The 20,510-nt window shown below is 44.8% G+C and overlaps 1 protein-coding gene across 3 annotated transcripts in view; it reads right to left on the bottom strand.

Moving 5' to 3' along the window:
* Positions 1-6,893: 6,893 nt before the first annotated feature.
* LOC123753784 (NACHT and WD repeat domain-containing protein 2) overlaps positions 6,894-20,510 on the bottom strand; it is a 73,472-nt gene continuing 59,855 nt past the window's right edge. For all 3 annotated transcript variants that reach the window (XM_069307875.1, XM_069307872.1, XM_069307884.1), the window contains exons 24-33: positions 18,650-18,783; positions 17,752-17,863; positions 16,169-16,275; positions 13,063-13,209; positions 12,064-12,202; positions 11,300-11,461; positions 10,453-10,656; positions 9,301-9,500; positions 8,609-8,798; positions 6,894-7,884 (exon numbers count right to left, since the gene is read on the bottom strand). In XM_069307875.1, the coding sequence (XP_069163976.1) occupies positions 7,774-7,884; positions 8,609-8,798; positions 9,301-9,500; positions 10,453-10,656; positions 11,300-11,461; positions 12,064-12,202; positions 13,063-13,209; positions 16,169-16,275; positions 17,752-17,863; positions 18,650-18,783 (1,506 nt within the window). In that variant the 3' untranslated portion in view covers positions 6,894-7,773. The remainder of the gene's footprint in view (positions 7,885-8,608; positions 8,799-9,300; positions 9,501-10,452; positions 10,657-11,299; positions 11,462-12,063; positions 12,203-13,062; positions 13,210-16,168; positions 16,276-17,751; positions 17,864-18,649; positions 18,784-20,510) is intronic.

The raw sequence follows: 20,510 nt of genomic DNA, 5'->3' as shown, positions 1-20,510 counted from the left end.
CACTCGTAACCCTTTAAAGGTCGAGTGGTCTTAGTTTGGTCTTGGGTGTAAGGCCTATGAACCGCGAGAAGGTTATTAAAGCATCCCTTCCTCATGCTAGGCTCGTTCAAGCGGCGGTCCACCCCCCCCCCCTCCCCTTCCAAAGACGCATTTACCAATTTCTAACGTACTGTGTATTCAAAAATTGGTATTTTCTCGTACATAGCTATTCTTATTATATACTAGTTAAGCCCAGATTAGATTAAGTTAGGTCAGGTGGTTAGATTCTGTTGGCCATTATTGATATTTCCAGTACGTAGATGAAGCAGTTAGCAAGTAGAATACTTCGCCAACAGAACCTGAACACCTAACCTAACCTATGCCTAGCTATACATTAAAATTTAGTATATAATACAATGTAAATGGTAACAAGCCTATTTTAAACACACAATACGTTAAGGTTGATAATTGCGTCTTGCGGAGCAACGCAGTTATAATGAGCCTGGCCTGAGGACGGGTCGGCTCGTTGTCATTCATAAACAAGCGGGTTTGGCGGCTGGATTAACGGGCTTCTGGCCCTTGGTTGATGAGGACGGATTGTACTAAAGCCACCTCTTGAACTTACTGACTAACCCGCAAGTATACTGTAGTCCTAAACACAGACAACGACTGAAGTAAACTCAGGGTTTACACATACGAGAAATGAATACTCAAGTCTGTGTGTGTGTGTGTGTGTGTGTGTGTGTGTGTGTGTGTGTGTGTGTGTGTGTGTGTGTGTGTGTGTGTGTGTGTGTGTGTGTGTGTGTGTGTGTATCCTTTTTGAAAGCCCTCCAGCTCATCGTCAGAGTAAACGCTGTGTAGTAGGTACACTTAAGAAGACATACACTACAGTACAGTATATTAACGTCGACTTAACACATCAGTCCATTTATCCAGCAAATCAACTGATCCATCTAGCATTGAATCCAATAATCCATCGTTAATCCCCTAAACAAAAACAATATTAAACAGCTGATTGGTAAACAAAAACAATATTAAACAGCTGATTGGTAAACAAAAACAATATTAAACAGCTGGTACGTAAACAAAAACAATATTAAACAGCTCACAGTTTGACAAGTAAATATGCTTACACTATATCTGTAAGACTGACAGCTAAATAGGCTACAGTACATTTGACAGACTGATATATAAATAGGCTGACAGATATAAATAGACTGACATATAAATTAGCTTATAAATAGTCTGACATAACAGCTGACAGACAAATAAGCTAAGACGTAAACAGGCTGACAGGAAAAGCTGACAGGCTGTCAAGTAACTAGGCAGACAGAACAGCTGAAACAACAACAAATGGCAAAACAGCAAAAACAACAGCCGACAGGGAAATCTTGAACTTGTAAGTCAGCAGACCGTCAATTCTATTGAATAACAATCAATTCAGAGCTATACCAGTTAACAGTCAACTTCTCACTTAGTACAGGTTGAGTAAACAGCGGGTAGATTAACTGACTAGTAGACTGAATAATATGTAGATAGACTGAGAAGAAGTAGACAGTAGTAGTGGTGGAGGAGTTGGTCTTGAGTCACACACACACTCTTAGACCCGGAACTGAGACATGGTAGAACTGGTACACGCTGGTACCCCTTCCCCTCCCTCCCCCACTCCCCACTTCCCTCCCCCGACACCTGTAACAGTTCCAACCATCTCCCTCCCTTCCCCCACCTCCCTCCTTCCTCTCTTCCCCACCTCCCTCCCTTCCTCTCTCCCAATGGCCAATCCTTCGCCGATTTTCCACGAATATATTATATATATATATATATATATATATATATATATATATATATATATATATATATATATATATATATATATATATATATATATTCCTACCAACATAGGATTATGCCTGAACGGTAGAAGTGAGTGCCCCCAAAGATACAAAACCAGAGTTCTCAATGCTTATATTCGTCGAGCGCTTGCCCACTGCTCCGAATGGAGCAATGTGAGTAGAGAGTTTGAAAGAATAACCCAAGTATTGGTGAACAATGGATATAGCAACACGGAAATAAACGCTGCTATAAGAAGACACCTGGACCGATGGTATAATCCTGAACCTAGATCAGAAAACACAATACCTCCAATAAAATTATATTACAAATCAACTATGCACAGTGAACATAAAAAAGAAGAAAGAATAATGAAAGAAATAATCCGTAAAGAGTAAAAAGCATTACTCCTAATCAAAACATAGACCTGATTATGTTCTACAAAACCAAGAAGACTTCGGACCTCCTTATCAAAAACAGCCCGAAGCCGACGGAGAACCCTCTACAGCAGTCAAGCGTTGTATACATGTACACTTGCCCCCATGAAGGATGTAACCTTCAATCTCAGTACATAGGTATGACGTCGACCAAGCTGACGAGGCGTTTGACCTGTCATCTTCAATCCGGTACCCCAAGAAATCACATGAGAAAATCCCATGACATCACCCTAACAAGAGAAATGTTAAATAAAAACACTTGTATAATAGACAAAACCCAAGATGTAAGAAGATTACAAATTTTTGAAGCAATGTACATAAAAATAGAACAACCTACCATAAATACTCAAATTACGGAACTATTCATTCTACCCACCATGAGAGTAAGAACAAGACCAGAACGTGAAGATGCCAACATAGAAGACACTGCTCGACAAACAGCGCCCACTACGCTTGATTAAACTGTGTGTGTACCCTATTTAGCCTTCTGATCCTCAGCTTCTTTTCTCCTTTATGCCTTACTCTTTTACCCTTATGTTTACCCAATGTATTCCCATTTTTACACTTGACCCCATTGTTAGATCCATTTGTATTCACCTGACCCGCTATTAGTATAAATATAATGTCATGTACTGTAACATCACTTGAGAATGAACCATTTAGGTTCGAAACGTTGTGCAATTTTATAATAAGTGTAATACATTCTACAGTTTTTCACTTCTTTTTCTTCACCTTGAAAACGAACATGACTTTTGGTGAACTCCTCTTCCAGCTGAACCCTGATGCAAGATCACTAGTAAGAGGATAGAAGCCCTAAACCAGAAAATAGTTAATAAGGAATATGCTGTCATATTCAATGAGACATATATATATATGACAATGTCAGACCACGGAGGAAAATGAAACAGGAATTTCCTTAAGTACTTTCGTATATTAAATACATCTTCAGAAGGTATGCCTTCTGAAGATGTATTTAATATACGAAAGTACTTAAGGAAATTCCTGTTTCATTTTCCTCCGTGGTCTGACATTGTCACATTCTTAATCACGTGTTTATTTTCGTGATATACACACACACACACATATATATATATATATATATATATATATATATATATATATATATATATATATATATATATATAACTGAAAACTCACACCCCAGAAGTGACTCGAACCCATACTCCCACAACTGGTATGTACAGGGACGCCTTAATCCGCTTGACCATCACGACCGGACATAAGGAAGTGATAGCCGAGGCTATATGAACCACTTCCCCGCCGGCACTCGGATGGTAATCTTGGGCATAGCATTTTATCAAATCACCTCATTCTTTGGGGCACACGTGAGGAACACAAATGCAAACAAGCCTGAATGGTCCCCAGGACTATATACAACTGAAAACTCACACCCCAGAAGTGACTCGAACCCATACTCCCACAACTGGTATGTACAGGGACGCCTTAATCCGCTTGACCATCACGACCGGACATAAGGAAGTGATAGCCGAGGCTATATGAACCACTTCCCCGCCGGCACTCGGATGGTAATCTTGGGCATAGCATTTTATCAAATCACCTCATTCTTTGGGGCACACGTGAGGAACACAAATGCAAACAAGCCTGAATGGTCCCCAGGACTATATACAACTGAAAACTCACACCCCAGAAGTGACTCGAACCCATACTCCCACAACTGGTATGTACAGGGACGCCTTAATCCGCTTGACCATCACGACCGGACATAAGGAAGTGATAGCCGAGGCTATATGAACCACTTCCCCGCCGGCACTCGGATGGTAATCTTGGGCATAGCATTTTATCAAATCACCTCATTCTTTGGGGCACACGTGAGGAACACAAATGCAAACAAGCCTGAATGGTCCCCAGGACTATATACAACTGAAAACTCACACCCCAGAAGTGACTCGAACCCATACTCCCACAACTGGTATGTACAGGGACGCCTTAATCCGCTTGACCATCACGACCGGACATAAGGAAGTGATAGCCGAGGCTATATGAACCACTTCCCCGCCGGCACTCGGATGGTAATCTTGGGCATAGCATTTTATCAAATCACCTCATTCTTTGGGGCACACGTGAGGAACACAAATGCAAACAAGCCTGAATGGTCCCCAGGACTATATACAACTGAAAACTCACACCCCAGAAGTGACTCGAACCCATACTCCCACAACTGGTATGTACAGGGACGCCTTAATCCGCTTGACCATCACGACCGGACATAAGGAAGTGATAGCCGAGGCTATATGAACCACAACCAGGTATATAGTCCTGGGGACCATTCAGGCTTGTTTGCATTTGTGTTCCTCACGTGTGCCCCAAAGAATGAGGTGATTTGATAAAATGCTATGCCCAAGATTACCATCCGAGTGCCGGCGGGGAAGTGGTTCATATAGCCTCGGCTATCACTTCCTTATGTCCGGTCGTGATGGTCAAGCGGATTAAGGCGTCCCTGTACATACCAGTTGTGGGAGTATGGGTTCGAGTCACTTCTGGGGTGTGAGTTTTCAGTTGTATATAGTCCTGGGGACCATTCAGGCTTGTTTGCATTTGTGTTCCTCACGTGTGCCCCAAAGAATGAGGTGATTTGATAAAATGCTATGCCCAAGATTACCATCCGAGTGCCGGCGGGGAAGTGGTTCATATAGCCTCGGCTATCACTTCCTTATGTCCGGTCGTGATGGTCAAGCGGATTAAGGCGTCCCTGTACATACCAGTTGTGGGAGTATGGGTTCGAGTCACTTCTGGGGTGTGAGTTTTCAGTTGTATATAGTCCTGGGGACCATTCAGGCTTGTTTGCATTTGTGTTCCTCACGTGTGCCCCAAAGAATGAGGTGATTTGATAAAATGCTATGCCCAAGATTACCATCCGAGTGCCGGCGGGGAAGTGGTTCATATAGCCTCGGCTATCACTTCCTTATGTCCGGTCGTGATGGTCAAGCGGATTAAGGCGTCCCTGTACATACCAGTTGTGGGAGTATGGGTTCGAGTCACTTCTGGGGTGTGAGTTTTCAGTTGTATATAGTCCTGGGGACCATTCAGGCTTGTTTGCATTTGTGTTCCTCACGTGTGCCCCAAAGAATGAGGTGATTTGATAAAATGCTATGCCCAAGATTACCATCCGAGTGCCGGCGGGGAAGTGGTTCATATAGCCTCGGCTATCACTTCCTTATGTCCGGTCGTGATGGTCAAGCGGATTAAGGCGTCCCTGTACATACCAGTTGTGGGAGTATGGGTTCGAGTCACTTCTGGGGTGTGAGTTTTCAGTTGTATATAGTCCTGGGGACCATTCAGGCTTGTTTGCATATATATATATATATATATATATATATATATATATATATATATATATAAAAAGTTTGTGAGGGTACCACCTCTGGTGCCAATGTGGGGACCCATAGCCTCGGAGAAGAAAATAAAAAGTATTCAGAGGAGACCTTGTGGTTTCTCACTGAACACTAATATTATCTTCTCCTACCACCCCCATTCTTGTGTATGTACACATATATATTTACTTTATTTGAACTTTGTTACAAAAAAGGAGTTACATATAGGTTACAAAGATGGTTGTCATAGGTTGTCGAGTTCCTCCAGCTCCTCAGATGGCGGGCAGGAACCCTGGATGCAGTGCGCATTTCCCCTCTGTATCGCCACACTGAGGCGCTGGAAAAGAAAGCTTGCAGCTCTCGGGTCCCTTGTTGTTTCAATGAGCCTAGAACCCAGTTCCTTAAAAAAACTGGTAGCACTTTTACCCCAGGCGCCGAGCGTCTCAGAAGCAATGGGGACAAAATTGTAGTGGTGATCCAGTTCTCTATACTGTATAGAGATATGTATATATGTATACTGTATCTATACTATATATATATATATATATATATATATATATATATATATATATATATATATATATATTTTAATAATTTTACATAGGGGTACCAACTCTGGTTGAGTTTGTAGGGACTCTCGACCTCGAAGACGACAACATGCAGCATCCGGGGGAGCTTTGTGGGGCACCCGCATATAATCACATATTGCATTCTTCTACCACCCCCTATATTTTATTTTATTTAAAACTTCATTACACAAAAAAGGGTTACAACATTGGTTACATGCAAGGTACAAGGCTACTTGTCACAGGTTGTCGAGTTCCTCCAGCTCCTCAGATAACGGGTAGGAATATATATATACTGTATATATTATATATATATATATATATATATATATATATATATATATATATATATATATAATCTAAAAACTCCACACCCCAGAGGGATTCGAACCCAGACAGCCAGGAGCACTAAGCACATGATGTACCTGGTTCCTTTATTTGCAAGATTTCTCTATTTGTGGAAAACTTGCAAAAAATAATAACTAAATACTGTGTCTGCATAGCGTGATAGATATTATATTTAAGTGTATGGTGTTCAAGTGTACAGTATATATATATACAGCAACTAAACTTGGTCTAATATAATTAATCCCAAGCACGATATACGCACTCCTAGGCCTATTGCATGTAGGCCAGGTATGTACTGTATTATACAGCAGAAAGGTTAAGATAGGTCGCTACAAGTTCTCTAGTTATAACTCATTAGTAGGAAAAAAAAAGAGGTGCAATAGTCTACATTATGTACACATTCGCCCCAGTCGCTATATGTACTGTCATTTACCAATATGTTGCATGAAACAAAAGATACCAATAGCACTTACCTCTAAGAAAAATATAGATTTTTCACACGTCGTTTGTGTTCATCGCCATTCATCACTGTTGAATAGCAGTGCCTCTCATTTTAATTACATAAATAGTTTGTATGTCATCAAAATAATCTGTTATGTCACATCACAGAGTTCTGTTCCTGTTTTGTCATCTTAGGAGCTTTAGGACTAATGAGATCAGAGGACATTGTTACTGGTGTCCAAGGAATGTGGGACATTGTTACTGATGTCCCAGGAATGTGGGACATTGTTACTCGTGTCCCAGGAATGTGGGACATTGTTACTGGTGTCCCAGGAATGTAGGACATTGTTACTGGTGTCCCAGGAATGTGGGACATTGTTACTGGTATCCCAGGAATGTGGGACATTGTTACTGGTATCCCAGGAATGTGGGACATTGTTACTGGTGTCCCAGGAATGTGGAACATTGTTACTGGTGTCCCAGGAATGTGGAACATTGTTACTGGTGTCCCAGGAATGTGGGACATTGAAGTAGATAGTAATCTGTTCCGAGAGTGGCCAACATCTACACTAATACACTCTCTTAAACTATGGAAGCGCGAGCGCGCACACACTCTACACACACACACAAAATATATATTGACTAATGTTTCAACTTGACAATAGTCTAGGGCGAACCGAAACAACGAGACGCGTTCTTTTATCTAATGTAGTAAGTCTATTGTTAATATATAATTATCACTTACTACCCGCCACACACTTTGTTAGATGTTACATACACAGAGCTAACCGCACCACATACTATGGTGGCAACACCTCATTAGGAGGTGTTGGTGGAGCGGCCACCTCCCTGTAGTCTGTTGGTCAGCATCACTAAGTTGACAACCCGCCGGAGACTCTTGCTCTGCTTGGCCTCCTCTTCCTCGTACTTCTGTAGAAGTGCAGACAATATATTGGTCAGAGGGAGAGTGGAAAGAGGTAGATGTGAAGGGGAAAAAAAAAAGATACTGAGAGCCAGAAATGGCAACCATCTACAAGATGGCAAGCATAACATAAGACGCTCTGCCATCAACAGCCTCTTGCTGGTTGTGTCATTCAGAAGAACAGTACTCATTCGTCCTTGGCAAACTCACATTAGAAACATGTTCTCTCAACAAGTAAATACAAGTGAAGGCAAGTAAACCAACCATATGAAGGTCCTGGCAGACAGCTTTTTCTAGTAACTAACATGATTGTAACTATACGCCAAATAATGTTCATTCATTATGGAAACTAAAATTAATTTAATTAAACAGATAAGTTTGTAGTATACAGTTATTCCCAGTGAAGTACTTTTATTAGTTTATAGACGGGGGGGGGGGGGGAGGGAGGAAAAGAAAGAGAAAGGGAGAGAAAGAGAAAGGGAGAGAGAAAGAGAAAGGGAGAGAAAGAAAGACAGAAAGAGACAAAGAGAGAGAGAGACAGAATATCCTCAGTCAGCAGGATCATCAATATCTTCCCCAGATAAGAAAATCTTGCACTATTTCCTCATCCACGCTAAAATCAAGTCATCCAAAACTGACAAAAATTATAACATACGCTTGCAATCAACAACCCGCGCAGCGAGAACCTTCTTTCCCTCGCTGTGTGTCCATAGTAACACAGGTGGTGCCTACCTTAGGGTTCCTGGAGGGGAGCTCGGCGAGGTATTCCCTGATACCGGGCCTGGTGGGGTCTGCTATCGTGATTGAAGAGAGGCAGCCGTCGACGGTGCCCAGCACGATGGTGCGTCCGTCCTCGCTCGCTGCGATCGCCGTCAGCTCCGCCTGCACTCTGTAGTTGGCGATCATCTTCCCGTCCGTCACCCTGTGCGGGGAGGTCGGTGAGCTGAGTGGGAGCCCGGGTACAAGAGGGCTGATACATTCGTCTTATTTTCTGCCCTGCGACAGTTCGCTGAACTGGATTTTCACTCTTTCAACAGCGGATGAACAGAGGCAACATAATACGCGATCCTCGTGTTAGACCCTATTTATGTGTCACAAATGATCAGAGCCCAATACTCCGCTGAGAACTTAGTGATAACGAATTCGAATCTCCAGTGATAAGGAGTTGGTGTCAATTCATTGTAAGCTAGAATAGGTTGGGTAACTAATTCCCAACCAGTTTGGATCACGAATAGGTTGAAGAAAAGACTGCAACTCGGGTCATCGTAGGAGCCTAGTTAGTAAAACAACACTTGACCTCTATTGCCGAGGTCGACTTTAACACTTGATGGTTAATCCTTACCTGCTAATTACAATATACAGCATACCAGAGAAATTAAGGCAGTTAAGACACACGTTGGTGACCACAAGGCTCCCAAACCCACCTGAAGACTCTGATGGTCTTGCGGCCGCCGTGGTAGTAGAGGACGTACTCGTCTGTGCGGGTGAAGAGGCAGATGACGGAGAACACGCCCTCGGCTACCCTGGGGATGAGGGTCCTGACGGAGGTGCCGTGACGCAGCTCCAGCAGCTCGAGGCCGCCCCGCGCAGGAGCATACAGCCCGAACCGCCCGTCCTTGGACACCTGCCGCCCACCAAATACACACCTGATTATCACTTCTCAACCAGCAAGTCACTACATGAAGCGAAAACAAAAGCGCATCCACAGTTTACAGAGCATCCCTTACTGCAGTAAGATAGAGCACTCAATGCATGTATTAAAATGTGATTTCAGTATGGTGTGCAGAAGACAGGTTCCATAGTAATGGAAGAGGCTGCTCGTGTATACTTATTGGTTTTAACTGCTTCTCGCCTGACAGAAAAATTTACAATTTAAAATCAAATTATAACAGAATGGAGGAAAAAAGGGAACACTTTAAAACAGCAATAGGTAGAAAAAGTCGCCATAAGTTCACAAGAGAACTCGTGTACAGAAGAGGATGAAGTAATTACGGCCAAATCACTGGAAACACTCCAGCAAGTACACACACACACACACACAATCCTGGAGTATGCGGCCCCAGCATGGAGCCCGTACCTTGTCAAGCACAAGACGAAGCTAGAAAAAGTCCAAAGGTATGCCACTAGACTAGTCCCGGAACTGAGAGGCATGAGTTACGAGGAAAGGCTGCGGGAAATGCACCTTACGACACTGGAAGACAGAAGAGTAAGGGGAGACATGATCACAACCTACAAAATCCTCAGAGGAATCGACCGGGTAAACAAGGATAAACTATTCAACACTGGTGGGACGCGAACAAGGGGACACAGGTGGAAACTGAGTACCCACATGAGCCACAGAGACGTTAGAAGGAACTTTTTCAGTGTCAGAGTAGTTAACGGATGGAATGCATTAGGCAGTGATGTGGTGGAGGCTGACTCCATACACAGTTTTAAATGTAGATATGATAGAGCCCAGTAGGCTCAGGAATCTGTACACCAGTTGATTGACAGTTGAGAGGCGGGACCAAAGAGCGAAAGCTCAACCCCCGCAAGCACAAATAGGTGAGTACACACACACACACCCACCCACCCACCTTTCCACCCCACTTTGCTATGGACCGTACGAACTTCTTGGAACGGATGTCTATAATATTCCCCTTGTCCTGGTCGATGAGGGCCACCTGGGTGGGCTTGTTAGGCAGTGGCACCACCAGGTGGAAGTCCTTATACGCCGGGTATTTGAGGGGTATCTTGTGCACCAGTGTGCCGGTCCGGGCGTGGTACACCAGCAACGCCTCCTGCCAATATCAACACCATGATTAATTGATGAAGATTAGGCCACCCAAGAGGTGGCACGGGCATGAATAGCCCGTCAAATATCAAGGCGTATTATTAAGATTTTTCCATAAACATGTAAACCATTAATGTCATACAAAACGGTGGAATTTTCTCACAGTTTACAATTACATATATTTTATAATAGGAGTAACCAAGATCACAATTATCAATTTAGCATTGGGCAAAATAAATCATGTATTTAGTCTCAACAAGGGTCACAAATAGTTTTAGTTGGTGCTTCATCTTATATTTCATCAACCGTTTTCTATGACGTTATTTATTTCATTTTCCTTAAGACGAATCATTGTCATTTAAAAAATTCCCGCAACAATTTATATATAAATTTAGCAGCAACCAGTTGGCTAGGTTAAACAATCGAATATAAGAAACTGGTAAAGAAACTTATGGAAACAGACTAAAACAATTACTGAATCCTGCGACTAGTAGGAGAGTGTTATCGCTTGTTGTCAACTCCAGTCAACCATGGCTGCAGGAGAGAGCCGGACTATGTTGAGAAAACCACGGCGATTGAGACTGTCACATCCTAGAGATGAAAGACGTGGGGTTAATGATTGACCCCCGCCATCACCCCCCCTCCCTCACCTTGAAGCCGTCCACGGAAGGGATGACAAGGAAGAGGCCGTCAGCGGTGACAGCAATCTGCTTGAAGGCGCGGACCGGGTAGTCGAGCTCGTAGACGACCTGGCCGCTGGGGATGGCGCGCGTCACCAGGTGGCCCGCGAGCTCTCCCGTCTCCAGCGACACCTGCCAAGAGCGCAGCTAGTTAGACGGGTCATTTGACGGACACCGTCAGCAAGGGACCAATAGCTTGGCGCGGTTACTCAATGAGGGTTTCCTCAGGACCAGACAACAACGTGACAAGTGGTAATTGTATCGCTAATGAATTAATCATTTCAGTGAGTAATTTACACAGTTTCTTTGTCAATTTAAAGGCATTCATTAATTCTAAATTAAATGTACGATAAAACAACAACGCAACTAAAACTGCGGTGTATTAAAAAGTCCGATAAATATCACTTCTACAATTACTGTTTTGTAAAAAGTAACTCCGCATATTTACAGTCACGAAGATGATAAGTGTAAGACGGCGAGGCTTCGGGCCAGGAGGGAGGGAATTATCAGGGGAAGTGTCAAGCCATTACGACTCTCTAGCACTGGGAAGGGATCAGGATAAGGATTTGGGATGGGATGGGGGGGGTGAAGGATTGGTGCCCAACCACTTGGACGGTCGGGGATTGGACGCCTCTTGTACAACTGTACTGTTATTTGTGACAAATCGTGCCGCTAACATAAGCAGAGTAACGCACCTTACACACGGTAACGCTGCCACAACCACAGTAACGCACCTTGGATATAGTGACGCACTTGGTGTCGCCGTCGAGAAGCAGCAGCTGCTGAACGTTCTTGTGCTCCGCCTTGAACACCACCGCCTCGGCCCGCACGTTCCAGATCAACACGTTCCCCGACTCAGTTGACACAATATACCTGAGGAGATAAGAGTGAAGTGATGACCCAAAGGTTACTTGTGAGGGAGAGATCACAATCACAGTGAGTTCAATCGTGAGTAAGAGGTCACAATGGCGGACGTTGAGATTGTGACCAACACAACGTTGAGAGGTGAGAAGTCCACTCACCGGAAACAAGTAGCTTGAACTAGAAAAAGTGGGAAAAGTGATATGAAAAGAGGAGGTAAAGAAGCGTGAAGGGCAGTGAGGGAGGGGCAAGGACTGTGAAGGGCAGTGAGGGAGGGGCAAGGACTGTGAAGGGAAGTGAGGGAGGGGCAAGGACTGTGAAGGGAAGTGAGGGAGCATCACTTCCTAATACATTCCATTAATAAATTTAATGCATTAGGCAGTGATGTGGTGGAGGCAGACTCCATACACAGTGTCTAATGTAGATATGATAAGAGCCCAGTAGGCTCAGGAATCTGTACATCAGTTGATTGACAGTTGAGAGGTGGGACCAAAGAGCCAGAGCTCAACCCCCGCAAGGACAACTAGGCGAGTACACAGACACACACACACACACACACACACATACATACATATGCGCGCGCCTCGAGGCTGAATGGAGAGTGCTCGGGGGTCCGAGGCGGAAACAAATGGGCAGAGTTTCTTTAACCTGATGCACCTGTTCTCCTAGCAGTAAATAGGTACCTGGGACTTAGACGGCTACTACGGGCTGCTTCCTGGGAATGTGCGCATGTGTTAGATAGAAATACGTGTAGTAGACATGATAAGAGGAAAAATATAGACGGTTAGAAAGGCGGGGTCCAAGAGCTAATAGCTCGATTCTGCAACACAAATAGTATACACACACAGAGAGAAGCTTGCGATGCTACTCACCGGCTGTTGTTGGTGATGCCTGCATGGGTGACGATAGCGCCCAGAGGGGAGTCTGCCAGCTTGCTGACCAGCTTGCCCAACCGCAGGTTCCAGATGCCCACACAGTTCCTGGTCACTGTCACCGCTACCGGGTTGTTCGGTGCCAGGCTGCCAACATCACGAAGAGTCACATCTTAAAATCCCACACGTTAACAAGGTATTTGATTCTAAAATTTAAGAAAGAAAAGAAGATATTAATTACCAGAGATAAAGGAAGGAGCGGATACAATCGGATACGAAAGCCTATGAGGCCAGGTAAGATGTGAACAGATGGTGATGAAGCCTTGTGTTGGCCACTCACAAAGATATATAATAAGAAGCAACGAAAGAACTACCTCGAACCTGGACGACAAACAGTAATCAATATACAGAAAGCTAGAGAGCGGAGGCTTTACACTAGAGGCCTGTGTACTTCACGGCCCAACCATGCAAAGTAATGAAAAGGAGACACAAATATAACAGTGAAACATCAGAAGAAAAGGGCATTTATAACAAAAGGCCAACTTGGGTTCAGTTCAGAGATAACAAATCCCGCTTCCACAACCTGATCAAGTTTACAATATGGCGACGGAGCATATATATATATATATATATATATATATATATATATATATATATATATATATATATATATATATATATATATATATATATATATATATATATATATATATATATATATATATATATGTCGTACCTAGTAGCCAGAACGCACTTCTCAGCCTACTATGCAAGGGCCGATTTGCCTAATAAGCCGAGTTTTCCTGAATTAATATATTTTCTCTAATTTTCTCCTTATGAAATGATAAAGCTACCCATTTCATTATGTATGAGGTCAATTTTTTTTATTGGAGTTAAAATTAACGTAGATATATGACCGAACCTAACCAACCCTACCTAACCTAACCTAACCTATCTTTATAGGTTAGGTTAGGTTAGGTAGCCGAAAAAGTTAGGTTAGGTTAGGTTAGGTAGGTTAGGTAGTCGAAAAACAATTAATTCATGAAAACTTGGCTTATTAGGCAAATCAGGCCTTGCATAGTAGGCCGAGAAGTGCATTCTGGCTACTAGGTACGACATATATATATATATATATATATATATATATATATATATATATATATATATATATATATATATATATATGTCGTACCTAGTAGCCAGAACGCACTTCTGGCTACTAGGTCGACTACTACTTTTCGACTACCTAACCTACCTAACCTAACCTAACTTTTTCGGCTACCTAACCTAACCTAACCTATAAAGATAGGTTAGGTTAGGTTAGGTAGGGTTGGTTAGGTTCGGTCATATATCTACGTTAATTTTAACTCCAATAAAAAAAATTGACCTCATACATAATGAAATGGGTAGCTTTATCATTTCATAAGAAAAAAATTAGAGAAAAAACATTAATTCATGAAAACTTGGCTTATTAGGCAAATCGGGCCTTGCATAGTAGGCTGAGAAGTGCGTTCTGGCTACTAGGTATATATATATATATATATATATATATATATATATATATATATATATATATATATATATATATTTGTTGACTGACAGAGAGGCTTTGACACAGTGCCCTATAGGAGACGTCAGCATGTTGTAGGGAACAGAAAGGCGAGCTACTGGATTAGGGAACACCCAAGTAACAGAAGGCAGCGACACAACCCATGTAAACATGGGTCCAATTACTGACCATGGCTAGTATTTGGACCCAAGTTTAAAATGACACAAACGAAGTGATGGATATAAACACTGTGTAAGACCACACACTTTTAAAAGAACAGCAACACTTAGCTATCACCATCAACACAATTTCTCATCTTTGCCATCCTGAATCCATTTCCACTCATATGTTTATTTTTGTCTTTATCCTCACACACACACACACACACACACACACACACACACACACACACACACACACACACACACACACACACACACACACATAGAAGACATCGATAACGTCCAATCTCTGCCAAATCATGAACATTGATGCGCCGCTGTGAGTGCTGCGTCTTTCAGCAACACCACTCGTGCAGTCATCGATAGGAACACCTTCATGCAAACTGCACGTATCGCGAAGAAGACTGCAAGGTGGAGCGAGGACGCCTGGACATACAGCAAGAGCAATATGGCGAATAATTTCCACTCAAAACAAGTGCAATATAATAATGATGAGTGCAAGGAACAGGAGGCCGCGGACATCCAGGCTGAGTGGACAGCGCTCGTAATCCTATGGCCTGGGGATCGATCCCCGACGATGGTGGAAACAAATGGGCAGAGTTTCTCTCATCCTGTTCACCTTGCAGTAAATAGGTATCCGGGAGTTAGACAGCTGGTACGGGCTGCTTCATGTGTGTGTGTGTGTGTGTGTGAAAAAACAAAAGTTGATAGACAGTTGAGAGGCAGGCCGAAAGAGCCAGAGGTCAATCCCCGCAAGTACAACTAGGTAAGTATAACTAGGTACATACAAGTTACTACGACAAATATCCCTCCTGAAATCGGACCGAGAAAAAGACCCGGAGTTAGACACCACATTGAACTTACGGTACACATAAACCAGATAACATCAGCTGTATATGCAAGGATGGACTACTTATCACAACAACTATCCTCAGATTTATGAGTAAGTAGTTAATCACAACTTGAAATCCTACATACATTAACCAATTCAGGAACAGGCAATATCAGCTGGAAAGAACTCAAGAATTGTGCCACCAAATGCAATATAATAATGCAAATAACGCCAAACCTGAGAAGTTCAAGAAACAACTCAACCTCAACTTACAAGACGTCTAAGAGCTCTAACTCAAACACAAGCACAGTTAAGTGAGTACATACACATACGTTTATATTTTGTGGGAGCCTGTATTCTTCAAGAACCTTCCTCACTGACATCAACTCGCGACCTCTTACAACCTTTACTCATCCATCTGGCACCCCTCAGACACCTTACTCACCCCGTCACCCACACACACGTGTCCCCCCACCCCAACATAGCTCCCTTACGCCCCCACACCCCCACATCCCTCAACCTTCACCCTCCTCCCCCTCTCACCTGATGTCGTCCACCTGCAGCTCGTGGCGGTCGATGACGTGTACCTGCTCGAAGATGTTGTTGATGTTCCAGACCTTGACTGTCCTGTCCAGCGAGGAGGTGATCACCTGCAGGAGACACAGGCCCTTCATCCTGGGAGTCACCAGCGTGGACGCGCGCGTGGCACACACACACACACACACACACACACACACACACACACACACACACACACACACCTTGCTGTTTGGCTGCGGTCTCCCACAACTGTGTGTGTGTGTGTGTGTGTGTGTGTGTGTGTGTGTGTGTGTGTGTGTGTGTGTGTGTGTGTGTGTGTGTGTGTGTGTGTGTGTGTGTGTGTGTGTGTGTGTGTGTGCGCGCGCGCGCGCGCGCGTTATTTTTTTATTTTTATTATTTTGCAGGAAATATTAAACTGTTACGAACCTTTAAACAATATATATCACAAACTTAAATACAGAGCATCAAAAGCCAGTTGCAGAAGACTATATAAGACCGTGCTAGGGGTCGTGCTAGGGGGTCATGCTAAGGGTCGTGCTAGGGGTCGTGCTAGGGGTCGTGCTAAGGGTCGTGCTAGGGGTGCTAGCACGTACTAAGGAAGAGGACGTGCTCAAGCATGTCTCACACTCCTATTACTTGGACCAACTGATTGACTTCACCTGGGTCAACTGACGCTTATAAAGAGCTGTCTCTAGATGTGCCATATGTGACACAGCTGTGCTTGGTGCACCATTATCACAGGTGAGGGCCGTACCCTTTGAACGTGTTAGAGACATGGTGGAGGGGCGCTAGAGACATGGTGGAGGTGCACTGGACATGGTGGAGGTGCACTGGACATGATGGAGGTGCACTGGACATGATGGAGGTGCACTGGACATGGTGGAGGGGCGCTACAGACATGGTGGAGGTGCACTGGACATGGTGGAGGTGCACTGGACATGATGGAGGTGCACTGGACATGGAGGTGCACTGGACATGGTGGAGGTGCACTGGACATGGTGGAGGTGCACTGGACATGGTGGAGGGGCGCTACAGACATGGTGGAGGTGCACTGGACATGGTGGAGGTGCACTGGACATGGTGGAGGTGCACTGGACATGATGGAGGTGCACTGGACATGATGGAGGTGCACTGGACATGGTGGAGGTGCACTGGACATGGTGGAGGTGCACTGGACATGGTGGAGGGGCGCTACAGACATGGTGGAGGTGCACTGGACATGGTGGAGGTGCACTGGACATGATGGAGGTGCACTGGACATGATGGAGGTGCACTGGACATGGTGGAGGTGCACTGGACATGGTGGAGGTGCACTGGACATGGTGGAGGTGCACTAGACATGGTGGAGGTGCACTGGACATGGTGGAGGTGCACTGGACATGGTGGAGGTGCACTAGACATGGTGGAGGTGCACTGGACATGGTGGAGGTGCACTAGACATGGTGGAGGTGCACTGGACATGGTGGAGGTGCACTAGACATGGTGGAGGTGCACTAGACATGGTGGAGGTGCACTAGACATGGTGGAGGTGCACTAGACATGGTGGAGGTGCACTAGACATGGTGGAGGTGTGCCAGGAGACCTACAGAGTTCCAGGAGCCGACGACCAGCGCCACCATGTGTATAATACGGCCGAAGTGAGCGTCGAGGACCTTGAGGAGCTCCTGACTCTCCAGCCCCCACACGTACAGGCTCTTCCTGTAATACAGCAACACATACACATTAATATAATCAAATGAAATAGTAATAGTGATTGTAATCATAATATACCATTTATAAAATATTTAAATACAGAGTTGATTAGGCTGAATTCCATTCTTTGGAGAGCTGTTAGCAGTCAAATATTGCGGGTGTTCCTAGTAGCCTCAGTCGTTACAGAATTGAGTTCATTCGAAAAACATTTTGAGATATACATTATACCAAAAGATATTAAATGAAGTTACTCTTGGGAGAATATCTAGAGATCGTTTACATGAAATGGAATATCACCGGTGTCTGATTGGCAGTAATCACAATATAACATACGTCAGAGATACACTAGAGTTATTAACCACTGTCGCTCTCTTGGTAAGGTGACCTGGGTAGCGGGCCATCCAGCGCTCTCCTCTATCCTCCTCCACCCATCTTTAAAACTCATACCCACCCATTTAGTGCCAAGTCTCATACCCATGTAACCCTATCCATAAATTGCCATACTAATCTAGCCCCCTCCTACTCCAATACCCACCTAGTCCAACCTACTCCAATACCCACCTATTCCAACCTACTCCAATACCCACCTAGTCCAACCTACTCCAATACCCACCTAGTCCAACCTACTCCAATACCCACCTAGTCCAACCTACTCCAATACCCACCTAGTCCAACTTACTCCAATAATAAACTAGTTCCGTAATCCACAACCCCACTTAGCCTCCATCTACTACAATACCGACATAGTCCCACCACCTCCCATACCCACCTAGTCCTCTCTCCAGTACGCACCTGACGCCAGCGACGGCGTACTTGTAGCCCTTGGAGAGGACGCACGAGTTCGACTTGAGAAGCTGCGTAGAAATGTTCCTGATGCCGTGAGGGAGCTTCAGCGTCCACGCTCTTCCCTGCTCCACCTCCCACACCTGTCAGGGTAAAGATATGCCTCAAACATACGTCTCAAACATATGCCTCAAACATACGTCTCAAACATATGCCTCAAACATACGTCATTATACTCCACACGCCTCCATCAATATATTGATAAGCAATTATTAAAAACTTATATTAAAAATCAAACATTTTATTCGTAAATGTTTGTACAGTTAAAGTTAACATGAGAGTATAGTACATCGTTTACTTAAGAGAAAATCAAAATAACAGCGTAATATTATTAATTCTGTTATTAATTTTTAATTATGTACAATGCTAGAGGTGGGGGTACCCGGCGTGGCTCGGGTGTCGGCGGGCCACATCTTCACTACACACGACCATCATCACTGTAGCTATCTTCAACCTTCCCTACCCTTCCCCACCTGCCCTACCCTTCACCACCTTCTCTACCCTTCACCACCTACCCTACCCTTCACCACCTACCCTACCCTTCACCACCTACCCTACCCTTCACCACCTTCTCTACCCTTCACCACCTACCCTACCCTTCACCACCTTCTCTACCCTTCACCACCTTCTCTACCCTTCACCACCTTCTCTACCCTTCACCACCTACCCTACCCTTCACCACCTTCCCTACCCTTCACCACCTTCCCTACCCTTCACCACCTTCTCTACCCTTCACCACCTTCCCCACCCTTCACCACCTTCTCTACCCTTCACCACCTTCCCTACCCTTCACCACCTTCCCTACCCTTCACCACCTTCTCTACCCTTCACCACCTTCCCTACCCTTCACCACCTTCTCTACCCTTCACCACCTTCCCTACCCTTCACCACCTTCCCTACCCTTCACCACCTTCCCTACCCTTCACCACCTTCTCTACCCTTCACCAGCTTCTCTACCCTTCACCACCTACCCTACCCTTCACCACCTTCCCTACCCTTCACCACCTTCCCTACCCTTCACCACCTTCCCTACCCTTCACCACCTTCCCTACCCTTCACCACCTTCCCTACCCTTCACCACCTTCCCTACCCTTCACCACCTTCCCTACCCTTCACCACCTTCCCTACCCTTCACCACCTTCTCTACCCTTCACCACCTACCCTACCCTTCACCACCTTCCCTACCCTTCACCACCTTCCCTACCCTTCACCACCTTCCCTACCCTTCACCACCTTCCCTACCCTTCACCACCTACCCTACCCTTCACCACCTTCTCTACCCTTCACCACCTTCCCTACCCTTCGCCACCTGCCCTACCCTTCGCCACCTGCCCTACCCTTCACCACTTTCCCTACCCTTCACCACCTTCCCTACCCTTCACCACTTCCCCTACCCTTCACCACCTTCGCTACCCTTCACCACCTTCCCTACCCTTCACCACCTTCCCTACCCTTCACCACCTTCCCTACCCTTCACCACCTTCCCTACCCTTCACCACCTTCCCTACCCTTCACCACCTTCCCTACCCTTCACCACCTTCCCTACCCTTCACCACCTTCCCTACCCTTCACCACCTACCCTACCCTTCACCACCTTCTCTACCCTTCACCACTTTCCCTACCCTTCGCCACCTGCCCTACCCTTCGCCACCTGCCCTACCCTTCACCACTTTCCCTACCCTTCACCACCTTCCCTACCCTTCACCACCTTCCCTACCCTTCACCACCTTCCCTACCCTTCACCACCTTCCCTACCCTTCACCACCTTCCCTACCCTTCACCACCTTCCCTACCATTCACCACCTTCCCT

The sequence above is a fragment of the Procambarus clarkii genome, chromosome 6, assembly GCF_040958095.1.
Source record: "Procambarus clarkii isolate CNS0578487 chromosome 6, FALCON_Pclarkii_2.0, whole genome shotgun sequence".
Taxonomy (NCBI): Eukaryota; Metazoa; Arthropoda; class Malacostraca; order Decapoda; family Cambaridae; genus Procambarus; species Procambarus clarkii.
The sequence above is the reverse complement of the archived record's forward strand: the minus strand, read 5'-3'. Positions and strand labels throughout refer to the sequence as shown.